A 16,917-nucleotide genomic window follows, 5' to 3' on the forward strand; every position below is an offset into this window, starting at 1 on the left:
GGTCATTATTTTTATTGTTAAGATGATTCTCTGGAGTGTTTCGAAACGATTATTATTGCTGCCAGATTGGGGAATGCATGCAAATGGAATTGGAATAAAAGCACATAGAGTAACCTAAGTCGCGGCGAAATATTTTTAATCAGGGACGGTTCAGGGTTTAAAGTTGTTTCCCTATATAAAAAGTGTATATTATCACTGAATTTTATTTTGAGTTCAAAAAGAATTCAAATGTAATAGAGAAGTTCTGATGAAACAAAATGGTTTTCTAACTGCGAGAAAAAATCGAATTTCCAAAAGCGGGTTCTTCATTTGCGCGGTTCATTTATAAATCCGCCCCTGAAAATAAAAGCTAATGGTTGACAGTAAAACCATGACATTATTGTCCATTTTATGGAATATGAGGACAATTACATTAAGTGCTATATAGTTGTGAGACTAAAATTTTGGAACCAAAACTGTGCAATTTAATTTGAAGTGTATACAAATTGAAGTATGTATTTAAAAGAATCTATATGTAGGTCACAAATTTCGGGAAATAAATAGAACATACCACTTGTTTCAACTTGACTTCGTCGCACGACGCACTGATTTTATCACGTTGTTAGTGTCCATCTCCATTTGGGTCGATCTTCTAAACAAAAAATCGGTAAGCTGTTGAAACAGTATTCAGATGTTTCATTTGTCCCAGAAACTGTTGGGGATGTCGATTTTTCTGAATATAGCCCTTCATCGAATTTTCTCCTCCAATCTTAACACATACCATAACTAGAAGCAGCTCGCTCTCAAAGCAAAATTGAAGGTTTTTATCCTTGGAACAACATCTGAACTGGCATATTTAAGAACTTTTACGGGACTTCCTTGATTCTTTGAGGGAGGGTCTAACTGCTTAAATGTCTTCTCAGTTAAAAAAAAAACGAGGTTTCAAATAGTTCCTTTAGTGTTTTTTGGTGTCAAAATTCATTTGCAAGACCATTTTTGGCGAAAATATGTGAAATGTGATACAATGAAGGCTATTAGTATGGGAAATACGAAACAGCTGCCAAATTTTTTCAAGCAGAATAATCGTTGAAATGGAATTATCTTTTTCAAGACAGTATATACTCGTAAGCTAGAAATTTATCAAAATTGTTGTCAAAGAGGTGGTCGATCTTGGATTTACATATGTTATGTACCTATATGTGTTCATGGACAAAAATTCAAAAAATTAGAAAATAAAGTTAAAAAAAAAGGTAAAATTAGTAAAACACACTTTTAGATCTATTATTATGGTACCTATTTCTAGGATTTTTGTTTTAAGTTGACAAAAAACAACATACAACGTTCCAATAAGAAGTAAAGAGAAATTTAGGTAGACAAGCAAATGCAAAAACACCAGCATCAAGTTGGCCTCCAGAAATGGAACAATACAAAACCGGGAGGCTTTGCCGTCTAGTTCTGAGGTCAAACCGGCGAACCCCGCTAGTGCGTGAAGCAGTTACGTTAGAGAGTTATGAACCCCTCAACATCAAGATCATAACAGCGCCAAAAATAACCGTTAAAAAGATATAAAATTCCAAACTTAAAAACACAATCTTTCCCATGTAAATCATATGGGAAATAGAAATTTGCGATGTGGCGCGGCGGTACCTACTTAATGTTAATATTAAAGGCTGAAACTTTTACAGTATTTTTTTTTTTTGTCATTTCCAACAATATTTTCGGGAATGCTTTGAATCAGTCTAATAGAGCTGGGCAAATCGTTCATTTCAAAAGATCGAATCGTTCAAAGATTAATTTCACCAAAGATTCGGTCTTCTCTATCAATCGTTCTTTCGTTCATTTAATCAAAACCATTTCTTTTTCACTCATTTCGTTCTGACAAATGAGAGAAGAAACAAGAAATCGGAGAAACTTATGGAATCGAAACAGAAATAGTGAATGCGTTTCCTAGTACTACAAAATAAAATAAAACACTGTCGCAGAAAAAAAAAGAAGACTTTTGAAAAACCGAATACAGAAACGCATTCTCTTAAAAAGAGAAAATTTTCAAAAGTAGTTTTAGATCGTTTTTCCGAGTAGGAACTTTACTACAATGAAGTAGAAAACTTAGAATTTGGTTAAGAAAAACAAAAAAACTTTTGATATTCACTTTTGTACTTTTTTTTTTGTGCAATATTAAAATTGCTATAATTCCTTAAATTTTTTGGTTTGGTGGTGTTAGGGGCTATTGGGTCCATAATGGGTGGACATTTTTTGAGAGAAATAAGAAACATTTGTATAATCTAAGCTACACTTACATTAATTGCGGCTTTCTTGTATTATAAGCGTTTGAAGGTAGCCATATTGATTTTTTTTTTAACAAACGTGAAAACTTTATTGTATTTTTTTTTAATTTTTAACAAAACTTTGGTAATATTATGTTTATATTCGTCCAATAATTTTATACCAATTCTTTAGAGAATTTTGTCTGAAAAGTTCATCGCGTATATCGTGAAATATTAACATGCAACCATATAAAACAATTTTTCGTTTATATTTTTCATGAGAGATTTTTAAAAACTAAATTTTCTCTGCTTTTTTTTGAAAATATATTTTTGGAAAATTTTAATGTTAAATTTGATTATTAGTAAGGCCCTATGTCTTCGCCAAGTTCATAACTTCGAAATAGATATATCAAAAATAAAAAGAAGACAAGGTCAGATGTTTGATAGAAATTCCCAATCGAATCCGATTCAATTCAAACTCTGAACGTCTGAACCTGCTCATATAAACTTGCATCAGTTGTATGAATTGAATCGAAATGATGATTGAGAATGAATGGAATGAACGAGATCCGAGTTTAGATGATTTTTGATTGTGAACGATTTGAATGAACGAAACGTTCTTTTCCACTTCGTGGTTTTTGATTGTAAACGATTTGAATGAACGAAACGTACTTTTCCACTTCGTACTTTTTTATTTTATGAACGAGATTGATATAAGGATTGATTGATTTGGTCTATAGTGATTGCAATCACTCAGAATTTTCGGTGAACGGATCAAAAAGACCGGATCAATCAAGATTGACAAAGCTCTACAGTCTAATGACATACGCACCAGAAGCTTTACACTTGGGTCTTGATATGGCTATTCTTACATTATAAGTCGCATGTTCAGCGAAAGTTCTGGCGCTATCTTGTGATTAAAGGTTTGTGACACCAAACTTTTCCTCAAAACCCGGTCTTTGCTCTTCCCCAAAGATTTTCTTCAAGGAAAAGAGATTGGTTGAACCTATAGACCTTTGCTCCCTTTGCATTGAAGTAGCTCATATAAGGTGTGGTTAATGATCTTTTTGTGAAACGAGTTCAACGATCACAGAATTCTAAGCTTCATAAAAGGAATCACGTAAACCATCTTCCACTTACTTCAAGGCTTACCCCCATGGAAATTTGCAATATTTGTAGTTTAACTGGTTCTGGAAGATAGCAAATTAATCTAGTAGCTTTTTAAGTAACCCAATGTTCATTGAAATTTCATATACAAAGTATTAAACAGGAAGATATGAATAAGGTTCTTGTCCCGACAAGACTCCACGTCTATTTTAACCAATAGTCTGGGAATTCTATTTTGGCTGGGCTTTGATTTTTCTATTGTCTCTATATAATACGGCCTTGTAAATTCCATCACATCTTACAGTAATTATAAACTTCAAAACAAAAGAACACCCATTGCAAATATACTTTTAAACCAACAGAAAAAAAAAACGAAGGAAAGAATACTCTAACTCTGAGAACAATTAATTGCATTTTTTCAGGTGTCAATTAGGCAGGTACAATCAACCTTCAACACTTCGTCCAACTTTTATTAATGAATTTAAAACTCCCCACCCTTGAGATTGACTCAAGTAGGTACTTACCATTACCAGTCATTTTATCGATCCATCCATCCGTCTGTCCAAGTCCAAGTATAATGTGTAATGAGAATAGGATAGTTCTTCGAAATATGCCAAACACCATGATCGCGCTGTCGCTAATGGTTGCTGTCCCGCTGCTGCTGACTGCGGACGGGAAAAGATCTACGTCAGTTTTAATCGTTTGCAACTTTGCAACTTCTCGTATAGATAGTTATAAAGGAGAAGCAAAGTCGTCCGTGAGTTGTTTTTCAAATAACGAAAAATGCAAGCATATATTCTGACAGTTGGGCGATTTTATCTAGGTGAGCTAACGAGCCTATATAAGTATCTATCTGCCAGACTGACAATGATGCATTGGATTGCGCCTGGCGCTATCACCTGGCGTGTGGATTTGATTGTGATCGCAACGTATATCTAATATAAAAAAAAATGCATTTAAAATCCTCACATCATAATCGTTTGTGTTCAAGACATGTGGTGACTCCTTAAAGGTGTTTTTTTACTGTCCCTCTGTCTTTTTTTTTTAATAGACAGACGTGAAAACCAACGAAAGGGCTTAGGGCAACCTATCTGTAAGGTTTAGGTTGATAAATAATGCAGCCACGCGTGCAAACCATGATAAGCAAATAATGATCTAAAACTTGTTAGAAAAAAACGAGACTCACCGAGTGTGGATCTTCCACTTCATCAGTGTGTTCTTGGTCAGCTGAATGTTTTGTTATTATTCATAGAATGCTCTCCATGTGTGTGTCAAAAAAATTGATAAAAATCTATAAAATTAATATTTATAACTAATTTCATTGAGTTTGATAGATAAATAGAAAAACGAGTCGGTATTACGAATTTCATTATTATTTTTTTTTCTTGTTTTTGAATTATACCTATGTCGGAGACAGTGAGTCGCAAGGTGCGCATTTTGAAGAGTGATGAGAGATTGACTTTTGACAAGCAAAAGTCATTCATAATGAAAATTGTTTTTTTTTATGTTGTGGAAAAAATTACATTTGACTGGCCCTATGTGACCATTTATTTTACTTGCTATAAGGTGTCAGGAGCGGATTAATTTTAATTTATTCTTCAAGCAAAACTATACACCTTTGTTACGACTAGTTTACTGTCTTAAGGGAGGTCGAAAAGTTAAAGTATTTGAAATGGAAATCCTAACCTGTTACGTCACTTTGCCTATTTACTTTTCAGAATACATACCTGCTTCCACTACTTGGATATTACATTGAAGAAAAGACCGCCCAGGTTAAGCACCTTCTTGTAGCAAAGGCCGCATTTGACTTTCCGCATAGGAAATGTATTGGATTATGATCAATCTGTGCACATTTCGCCTAAACGGTTGGAAAATTTTTCTTTTTTGGTAATTCCTTTAATTCAGTTTGGGTTGCTATATTTTTGCATGCGCATATTGCACTTCGAAATTTACAAAACGCCCCAGTACAGTGAGTGTAATACGCCCCAGTAAACTATTAAGTAAAATACTTATCAACATTTTTTTTTATTTGCTATATGCTTAACCCTCTACCGCATACTAACCCATATATGGTTTATCGATTTCATATCGATTTATTCCCATTATATTGCACCAAATGTCAAAAAGAAAAAACTTTAATAAAACTATGTCTATTTTTGTATAATTAACCGGTTTTTATTATAAATGAGAGAGTCGTGATTCTGAAATAAACTCATTGTTTCAAGAGTATGTCTAAAGTGCAAATCAGTGAATAAAAGTGTGAACTTTTCAAGTGTTTTTTAATAAGAAATAAGTAAGTTGCATACAATTAAAAATAAGTTTCGTATGAATTTATTATACTTTTATATGCTTACGAAGTTTGTTCTTTGTTTTTTTTTTAAATAATTTTTGTCTTTTTTTGCGTTTTTTTCCAAAACACCATATATGGGTTATCATGCGTCGGCGACTTACATTACTGATTTTTGTGGGAATTTTTTTTTTTTTTTTTTGTAAAATTAATTCGAAGACTTTCTATGGAAAAAATAAGTAAGTAAATGCTAAAACTGGTGATGGCTTTCGAAGTGATGACGATCTAGCTTCAGATTCTGGCCCTTTTTAACATCAAACAAGCCTCCGAGCACTTTTGCAAATCTGTAACACCTAAAGTGTCACAAAAAAGATGATGCCCTTCAGCTTTGGCAGGTGATCAAAGCAGAGATGCAACAAAACAAAGCTGAGGGAGTTATATACAAGTCACGGAAGTCCAGCCCCATCTAATCCCGAAACTCCAATTCACTCACAACAACCAAGGGCAAAAGCCGTTGAAATCAGTACTAACTGAAAACATCGACCATATCCCTGAATGGCAAACAAAAACACCAATATGTCAAATTTGGGAACTGAAAAAGGTATTGTGTACATGTAGAAAATGGAAGGTGTTCTTCTGCAACAATCATAAAAGAAAGAATTTGAATAAATTCCATGAATAAGGAAAGTCCAATGTAATAAAAACATATTTTACAAAACATACCTTGAATGCATACTAAACCATATATGGGTTATTAATTGTTTGCTGGAAATCGACTTGCTGCATACTAACTCATATATGGTTTATGTTTCTAAAAATGTATATAAATGTAAAAAAATAAAAATTTCTATGTAATACCTTTTTTCAACCACTAATAAAGCTAAAAAATTGTTAAAAAAATTTTTATTTCATTTCGTTCATAATTCATGCAGTAGAGGGTTAAGAATTGCATTAAATTAAAAAAGGACGACACTGCGGCCATTATGGTCAAAAACGAAAATTATTGCAGGACCGTTTTTAAAGAAGTTTAATTTTCAGCGCATATCTTGCCATATTGCGTTACACGAGTTTTTTTTACCATATATACATACCAGATTGCAACATTTACTACCGCAAAGTATCGCAAAATTCTATTTTCCAAAATCAAATAATTTAATTTTTCTAATTAAATACATTTGTACCTACTTTTTCCTTAGGGGCGTTTTGTCACTGGTGTGGGGCGTTTTACCCAGCAAATGAGTTACAAAACGCCCCACTTGAACTTTTTTAAAACGATTTATATACACTGCCGGTCATCTGAATACGTCCACATTTTAGTTCATCTTATTTTTAGCCTGACTTGGTATTTATTGCAATTGTACATTTTTTTTACATACTCAACGAGAGAACATCTTTATGCGCTTAGCTTAGGAGAACAAAAATTGTCTTGGGACCTACCGTTCTTCTCACACGGTAGCTAGACCAAATCTATTCATAAAAACAAGTATATTTTTTGACTCATCTAAATAGGCTCAAAAGCAAAAATGTTAATAAATGATGAGTTGCATGGGTCAGTTGGACACAAAATTGTGTCTGTCAATAAATCTGATTGTCTATAACCTATAAGGACGAAAACGGGTCGGAAAAAAACATTAGGTGCGGAAAAAATGGCGAAAATAAAAGAAGTCTTTGAATTAGGCCGAAATCAACGATGCATTGGGACAAAAATTAACACAAGTTAAAATTTAGCATGCAGTTATTCGCGCACTATCCAAGGGTATAGAAACAACATTTACAATCGAAGTTGCTTAGCCACAACATTGGCCGATAGATGTGCAATGATCTGAACAGCATGACTTCGCGCTAAAAATTAAGCTGAAAATCGGTATAATATGCAGTTTAACGACGGCAAAACGGGTTGTCAGAAGAGGTTAGCATTTGAGAAGAACAAAGCTTAGCAAAAATTACCACTTTACAAACCACGAAAAGAAACTTGCCTCCAATAATAAAAAAAAAAAAACATGTCGTGAAGTCGAATTTCCAACCGGTGATTTTACAAAGGAAAAAAATTAATTAAGTTGACCCTGAGGTCTAAATTCCTATTTGTATGACCTTCGTAGAGAGAAGGATTATTTTAAGTTGTCTGCATAACTGTGAAGGCAGTGTCATTAAGTGCAAGCTATTTTTTTCTAAAAAACTTTCGATCTGCAATTTCTTACACAGTTTTTTTTTTTACTATTCGAGGCGAGTTTCTTTTCGTGGTTTGTAAAGTGGTAGTTTTTGCGAAGATTTGTTCTTCTCAAATGTTTATCACTTCTGACAACCCGTTTTGCCGTCGTTAAACTGCATTTCATACCGGTTTTCAGCTTAATTTTTAGCGCAAAGTCATGCTGTTCAGATCATTGCACATCTATCGGCCAATGTTGTGGCTAAGCAACTTCGATTGTAAATGTTGTTTCTATACCCTTGGATAGTGCGCGAAAAACTGCATGCTAAATTTTAACTTGTGTTAATTTTTGTCCCAATGCATCGTTGATTTCGGCCTAATTCAAAGACTTCTTTTATTTTCGCCATTTTTTCCGCGCCTAATGTTTTTTTCCGACCCGTTTTCGTCCTTATAGGTTATAGACAATCAGATTTATTGACAGACACAATTTTGTGTCCAACTGACCCATGCAACTCATCATTTATTAACATTTTTGCTTTTGAGCCTATTTAGATGAGTCAAAAAATATACTTGTTTTTATGAATAGATTTGGTCTAGCTACCGTGTGAGAAGAACGGTAGGTCCCAAGACAATTTTTTTTCTCCTAAGCTAAGCGCATAAAGATGTTCTCTCGTTACGTATGTAAAAAAGATGTACCATTGCAATAAATACCAAGCCAGGCTAAAAATAAGATGAACTAAAATGTGGACGTATTCAAGTGACCGGCAGTGTATAATATATGCTAACATATTTTAGTACAAAGTAAGAAAAAGACTATACTTTTTATATTTACCAAAAAAACTATTATTTTCCTTTATTTTTTTTGTTTTATTGAAGATTCAAAAAAAGTGGGGCGTGTTGTATAGTTTTACCCTAGTACAGATTATTTAATTGGAATTCTTACGTAGAAAACGAAAAACTGTTCAACATTTGTCACGCTTAAAGAAAAAAGGATTCTAGGTTAACATGGAGAAAACAAGCAAAAAACAAATAAAATCTATATTAAATTTAGTGGAATCTCACGGACAAATCTTCTTAATTTCTTGCACCTTAGCAAAGTATGCAAAATGAAGGCAAGTGAAAAGAACCATTTTAAGTTAGGGTGAACATCGTTTTATTTCAATAAGGATATAAATGAATTACAAGAGAAATCAGTGCATTTTTAAAAGATACACTTTAATTTTTTAAGAAGAAAATTCTTGTTAAAATTAAATGAATTTCACATTGATTTTACCAGAGTTTGAACGGATTTCATTTTTATTCTAATATAAGAAATTTTATTATTTTACGAAAGTAAATTTAAAAAGAGCATCCTTATTTTTTCTCTGTGCAAAAGCTACCTTGTAGCATTTGAGCTCTTATAAGCTTGGAAGAACGAACAGGTTCGACAAATCTTTTATTTAGGAGGCAAATCAAATTATTGGATTAAAAAAATTACTACAAAAATGAGGCCGGGAGAACCTTTTTTTAATATAAAACTATGCCTTCCGAAAAAGAGCTTACAAATCAGTTTGTCACCCAAAAAAATATTTATTAAAAATTATTAAAAAAAAAAACGTCTCTAACGATTTTAATTAAATTTTGTCTGTGTTATGCTACAAACAATATCTGAATATCTCTTACACTACTAACCCGATTTGAACAAAAATACAAAACATACAAAATCGTTTAAATAATCGAAATATTAAAATTTTAGATACAATTTTCAAACAACACATTTTTTGAGTTTTGAAAAAATATTTCAAAATTTTGTTTTGAAAAATCAATTTTTTTAAAACAGGTTGCCTAGTTAATTATTTCGAAATTTCGTTTTTAAGTGTTGATTGGTTATTTCTTCAAAGTAGCATACCAATACCAAATTTTTTTTTCTAAAAATTCCTTTTCATACAAGAAATCAGATGGAATATATCTTTTGGTGATCAAAATCTTATAAAACGGTGTTTCATTAATTATACAAATTCCTTAATAAAATTGAATTTTAATTTTCCCTAATTTTTTTTTTTTTAAAGCTTTAAGATAAGAGAGTTCGTGTGACCCAGTCGTGCTTTTTTATTTATGGATTGATTTGTATTCAGCGTTTCACTGAAAAACAAATGCCCAATTCAACTGCCAAAACGCCTTATTAAGAATGTTCATCAATTTACCTTTAAGGTGAACTACACTAATGTAAAATGCACTTCTTGAAAGAAGTTCGTACATAAGCAATTTCCTTCTAACAACAATTATAGTCAAACGGATGTCTTCAATCTTTTCTTTGTTATGATCCAATAGATGTTCCATTTTATTCAATCTACCACCAAAATTCCATAAATCTTCCATTTGTTTTCCCATTTCTGTTCTTTTATTGTTTACTATCGAGCTTGATTATAATTTAAGCGCCAATCACAATGTTTTCCTTTGATGTTTAACATAACATATAACGCAGCGAAGAAAAATACATAACTTAAACTTCATTCGCAGCAGGAGTTGGGCTTCACACGTGTAGTTCAATTGCAAGGTCAATTTATTAGCTTGCAGTAAATAAGTCATACAATTCATGGTACCCACATTGGAGTCGCGTGTGTACTCTCTCCTGGATCTCCATAATCGGTTACACCCTTCTCTAAATTTACCCTGGCTGTTGTAGGGAAATCAGATTGTAGGCTGTGCTAATGAACAGTCAAGAATTCTACAATTTGCCACACAAGAAACAGTGTTGCCACAAGGTGAAATAAAAACACATCAAGAGACCCATTTCAATTTTTAAAAATTAAGAGAAATTCCTAAAACTCATAAACAGAAATGTGGTTTTTTTTTGTGTTCCTAAAAAAAACTAACCAATTACTTGCAATTTTCATAATCTTGTATGCAATTTTACACTTCTTCTTGTGTTTCTAATTTTGACGACACAAAATTACTAAAAAAGACCAATGTACCCTACTAATAATACTTGCTTACCAAAAAGTTTGCTTAAAAATTTCAACAATTTAAACGGAAATTCCAAACTTTACTTTATTTTCTATAAAATTCAATCACCACGGCAACACTGCACAAAATTCTAACGTATGGCAATAGATGTAATGGATTTTTCTTGTCTTAACCGTGAATCCAAAGATACACCCCATGTAGTTTCGGCTTCTTATAAAGTGCTGCCCGACTGCCCGTTCAGGTAAATTAATTTATTTGCAGTAATTCTTAAAGTAGTGCAGCACATGCACAATCTCTTTCCAATTCTTGTCCAGAATTTATTTATCTGTCAAAACAGTTCCGTACTCTGGTAAAGTGAATTCTATATTGGATTTGCAATGAATTTGTTTAGGTCTTGTTGTGGCTTCTTGTAAAACACAAACGAATTGATTGTACAAACCACAAATTTTGTAAAATATGGAAATTAGAAATCTGCCTGATCTTTCATGGTTGAACGTTGTTTTAATTTATTTCCATATTACAATGTCAACGGTTGCTATAGACATGTCTAAGTCATCTCGTTAAGCATGTAAAATTGATTTATGTATAATCACGAAGCTATCATCATGTGCATAAATTTTAATTTATTTGCAGTCTTTTTGATTGCTTCTTTTATATAATATTTTTTAAAATGACAATTTTTTCTTCCTTTTTTCTATTTTAAGGTAATCGGTGTGGAGCTAGTGAAGAGTAATATGAAACAGCAAAGCACTACCAATCGACGGTTTGTCTTCAATGGATGGGAGGTTCCAGAATGGATGATAGAATGTTATAAGAAGTTGGGAGTCTTTGGATTTGGTGCCGCAATGTGCCAGCTTGCAACTGATATTGCAAAATATTCCATTGGCCGACTGAGACCTCACTTTTTTGCTGTAAGTATATTTTTAGTGGACAGGAGAATGGAATTTTATTATCCTTAACCTTGCTAGCAAGTTATTCGAGAATTTAGCTAACCATTTTATAAATGGATATTTTTTTTATATTCATGGTGATTTGCATACTACAGAACGTGTAGCTTAATGGAGACGGCGTAGTTTTTATAAAACTTTATTTTGAAAATTGCATTGGTGGTAAATTTGTGAATTAAGAAAAATCTTAGGTTATGGCACATCATCTTTGATTGCGTTATGCAATTTTCTCTGGAGCAAGAAGCAAGATTATTTAGATTAGGAAATATCCAATCTTCCAAAATTTCTAAAAACTATGCGACGACGTCCAAAAAATGTTAAATTTTTGTAAACCAGTGTTAGAAGTCCATTTTACCCAAAATTCCATAAGTGAATTTCGATCATACCATAGGTAAATATTAAAATTTAAATGTCGAAAAAATCGATGTTTTGCCTACAAAATTCAAATAGGAATAAGGCTATTATATATAGTATATTTTCTAAAAAAAAGATTTTCTGAAACTTTTCTTATACTCCGAATGTTCGTTTAGAAAATATCGTTAGTTTAAAAATTTTTGTGTGTAAAGCAATTAAGAAATAAACATTTTTACTTGCTCTATAGCCTATAGGGAAAGTATTGGTTTCGTGTCGAAAAAAAAATTTTAGGTTTTAATCAAAACCAACAAAACCAAAATTTAAAAAAAGTGGGTCTCGCAACTCCGTCCGTGCGTTTGTGTGTCCATCTGTTCACATTTCCACAGCCTAAAGGGTTGTATGAATTTTCTTCAAATTTCGTACAGAAAAATTTGTATTTAAGGTACACTTTCTTAGCGAGATATAAAAAAAAGTTAGAAAGTGTACCGCTCATACAAATATTTTAAGTTATACAAAATAACTCGAAAACGGCTCTAACGATTTTGATTAAACTTTGCAGACGTAATATTGAAAGCGATTGCAATAAAACTGCATTTTTATTTTTCCAAAAAAGTCAAATGCAAATATTTTTCTTGCATTTAAATAAATTTTGCCCTAAATGTCGGCTCTTATCCAACATCTTCTTTAAAATTTATATAGAGGCAGCTCTTAAATTCTATACAAGTAGATTTAACATAAAAGTGTTTTGAACTGCAAGAGCATGTACGTGCGACCAAGTCGTGCATTTTAATTTCTTTAAAATTTATATAGAGGCAGCTCTTAAATTCTATACAAGTAGATTTAACATAAAAGTGTTTTGAACTGCAAGAGCATGTACGTGCGACCCAGTCGTGCATTTTAATTTCTTGTGAGGTTGTTAGTTTTTAAAATATAAATTAACCCCTTGTGACCCAACATCGTAAATTTTAAAATTAATAATGTCAATCGAAAGGGCTTTAGCTATAATAAAACACGTATTTTTTAAAAATTCAATAAATTCATTATTTGCTTAGTTATTTCGAAATTCACGCAGTAAAAAAAAAGTTTAAATAATTTATGTTTGCATATAAATGCAAAAATTCAAACAAAAAGCTATCTAATATTTATTTTTAGGCGCATTCCTAAAATTCAAAAATAAAACCGCGAAAAATATTTTTTCTGAATTTCGTAGTTTTTACTAGACCAGGGTCGATAATTTTTGAAACCAAAACAAATCATAGTAGAATGAAACCCATTGAAAAAGGAGGTGAATATGATGAAAATTAAAGGAAAAATAAATTACGGGCGAGCCGAGTTCGGGAAGTGGGTGGGTTGAGTTTTTAATGGTAAAAAATGGTATATCTCGATTTCCGGCAAAACTACAAATCCTATAGAAAAAAGTTGTATGGCAAAGTTGTAGGTAATAAAAAGATCTCCAACTTTTGTATCAACAATTTTTTCACATAACCTCAAAATTTATGTGAAAAATTCAAAAAACCGAGTTTTTGGTTTTTTATTTTTATCTTTTTCAAAAACAAAAATTTTTCTACGAAATTCGGTGAAAACTTACCTTATTATGTCCCAAACACACTGTAATTTATTTGATTTAAAATATTAATTTGTTCACCTTATTTTGACTTAATACCAAAAAAACACCCTAATTTTCAATCGAAAATTCACGTGTCAAAATATAAGCTTTTTTCAAAAAGTCGGTGGGAATTTCTTTCGTTAAAATGTCTATTTTTTGATGGTGTAAAAAAAATTTACATTAGTATACTATAAAACATGTTCTCGTAAAATTCAAAAAATGAAAAAAGCTTGAATTCGAAAAAAAATTTTTATCATTGTTTACAATTTTGGCCTATTTATTCAAATTTACACTTTAATTACTCAAAAACCGTAAGATTTATTATTGTTACATGAAATCTCACGTTTTTTGAGTAATTAAAGTGTAAATTTGAATAAATAGGCCAAAATTGTAAACAATGATAAAAAATTTTTTTCGAATTCAAGCTTTTTTCATTTTTTGAATTTTACGAGAACATGTTTTATAGTATACTAATGTAAATTTTTTTTACACCATCAGAAAATAGACATTTTAACGAAAGAAATTCCCACCGACTTTTTGAAAAAAGCTTATATTTTGACACGTGAATTTTCGATTGAAAATTAGGGTGTTTTTTTGGTATTAAGTCAAAATAAGGTGAACAAATTAATATTTTAAATCAAATAAATTACAGTGTGTTTGGGACATAATAAGGTAAGTTTTCACCGAATTTCGTAGAAAAATTTTTGTTTTTGAAAAAGATAAAAATAAAAAACCAAAAACTCGGTTTTTTGAATTTTTCACATAAATTTTGAGGTTATGTGAAAAAATTGTTGATACAAAAGTTGGAGATCTTTTTATTACCTACAACTTTGCCATACAACTTTTTTCTATAGGATTTGTAGTTTTGCCGGAAATCGAGATATACCATTTTTTACCATTAAAAACTCAACCCACCCACTTCCCGAACTTGGTTCGCCCGTAATTTATTTTTCCTTTCATTTTTATCATATTCACCTCCTTTTCCAATGGGTTTCATCCTACTATGATTTTTTTGTACTTTTTAATATTTTTGAAGGCATCGGCACTGGTCTATACATAAATTTGTTTGTTTTCCAAAAAAAGCCAAACTTTCAACATTAACTGCCAATTAATTAATGGTGCTATTTATTAGAAATATGGCGCATTATTTCGATAAAGCAATTCTTAAAGATTATGTAAGAAGCTTTAAAAGAATAAAAATATGTTTTTCACAGCTTTTGGGCGATCTTTTTCGATTTGTTACAGAAATGTCACATGGGGCTACAAGGGGTTAAAAACGAACATAAAATAAAAATTTTAAAATAAAGGTTTTTTACTTTTAATAATTCTTAAATAAAGAAGCTATTAAAAAATATTTTATGTTGACATTCTAGATTTTAATATTACCTATAAAATATGTCACGACAATTTTATCGATACGAGCGATCATTTTGAAGAAATCGCTACTTTAAATTTTGTTTACGCCTTTACCTGAGGCTCCTTTTTAATTTTTTTTAAAGTTAAATGACATACCTCATTTGGACTTCAAAACCACACTTAGGATTTGGACTTAATCAGTTCAAGTTCAAGTTGTAAAAAATGTTACAACAATTTTTTGAAATACTCGTTTATGTCTAATACGCACGGGTCGTTTGAACGCGACACTACTCGAAGTGTCTTGCACTCCATATGTTTTGATGCAGAAATGTTCCTTGGGGTCTAAATAGTAAGAAAAAAGCTTTTTTAAAATTTTCTATCGAGCTATTCGTTTTTTATGAGCTTAATAAGTTATGAAAATACGTACTTTTACGTACTTTTTCACACGTTTTTATTAATAACTCTGTTAATAATAATGGTAGAAACTCAAATAATGGCTCTATTTTTAGAAAAAATATCCCTCTTTTTAACGGCATTTCAATCAAATTAGTGGCATTTTTAGATCTTCAGATATTCGAATCTAAGTCCGTTCATTTTTTCTGCCCAATTCGATTTCTCTAATCAAAAAGTTTTTTTTTATAGAAGTCAGGGTATACTTTTCTAATGGTTTTTCGTATGCTGAACTCGAATCCAAAGTCAAAAAAATTCCATCACATCAAGTTTTTGAGATATTACCGTTAGAAAATCAAAAATACCCTTTTTTAACAGTTTTTGAGGTTATGTCATCTTGCGTGATAATTTTTTATAATTACATTTGTAGCGGTTTCTTAAAGAACTAAGTTTTTTCTTTTAAAATCCGTTTAAATCATTTCGATATCGCTTTTCTTCTCCGAGAAATCCTAAAATCAATTCAACATGTTTGGTGAATATTCTCTATGAAAAAAAATCTTATGTTCGTTTGGGTTTCATGGCAAATCGCAAAAAATTTTTGCATTCCTTTAAGTTTTTTGGTAAGTTTATGGGTAAGAAAATTTTTGACCAACCAAAAAACTTAAAGGAATGCAAAAATTTTTTGCGATTTGCCATGAAACCCAAACGATCATAAGATTTTTTTTCATAGAGAATATTCACCAAACATGTTGAATTGATTTTAGGATTTCTCGGAGAAGAAAAGCGATATCGAAATGATTTAAACGGATTTTAAAAGAAGAAACTTAGTTCTTTAAGAAACCGCTACAAATGTAATTATAAAAAATTATCACGCAAGATGACATAACCTCAAAAACTGTTAAAAAAGGGTATTTTTGATTTTCTAACGGTAATATCTCAAAAACTTGATGTGATGGAATTTTTTTGACTTTGGATTCGAGTTCAGCATACGAAAAACCATTAGAAAAGTATACCCTGACTTCTATAAAAAAAAAACTTTTTGATTAGAGAAATCGAATTGGGCAGAAAAAATGAACGGACTTAGATTCGAATATCTGAAGATCTAAAAATGCCACTAATTTGATTGAAATGCCGTTAAAAAGAGGGATATTTTTTCTAAAAATAGAGCCATTATTTGAGTTTCTACCATTATTATTAACAGAGTTATTAATAAAAACGTGTGAAAAAGTACGTAAAAGTACGTATTTTCATAACTTATTAAGCTCATAAAAAACGAATAGCTCGATAGAAAATTTTAAAAAAGCTTTTGGAGTGCAAGACACTTCGAGTAGTGTCGCGTTCAAACGACCCGTGATACGTGTCGGTCGGTGTTGAGTTTCCTTTTTCGACGGCAGTATATAATTGGTTTTGTCCTTATTGACCGTTGAACCCTTTTTGTCGCTTCCGCTACGATGCTCACAAAAAACGCCACTGCTTCACGCTATGTTGCAGGCAATCAATGGTGAAATTGAATTCTGTGGGCATGTTTTTCTCCG

At 31.4% G+C, this 16,917-nt stretch overlaps 1 protein-coding gene across 2 annotated transcripts in view; it reads left to right on the forward strand.

The window, feature by feature from the left end:
• Nucleotides 1-16,917, forward strand: part of LOC129917929 (putative phosphatidate phosphatase) — a 106,523-nt gene that overhangs the window by 74,767 nt on the left and 14,839 nt on the right. For both annotated transcript variants that reach the window (XM_055998175.1, XM_055998165.1), the window contains exon 4: nt 11,434-11,640. In XM_055998175.1, the coding sequence (XP_055854150.1) occupies nt 11,434-11,640 (207 nt within the window). The remainder of the gene's footprint in view (nt 1-11,433; nt 11,641-16,917) is intronic.

This window comes from Episyrphus balteatus, chromosome 1 (genome assembly GCF_945859705.1).
Source record: "Episyrphus balteatus chromosome 1, idEpiBalt1.1, whole genome shotgun sequence".
In the NCBI taxonomy this organism is placed as follows: Eukaryota; Metazoa; Arthropoda; class Insecta; order Diptera; family Syrphidae; genus Episyrphus; species Episyrphus balteatus.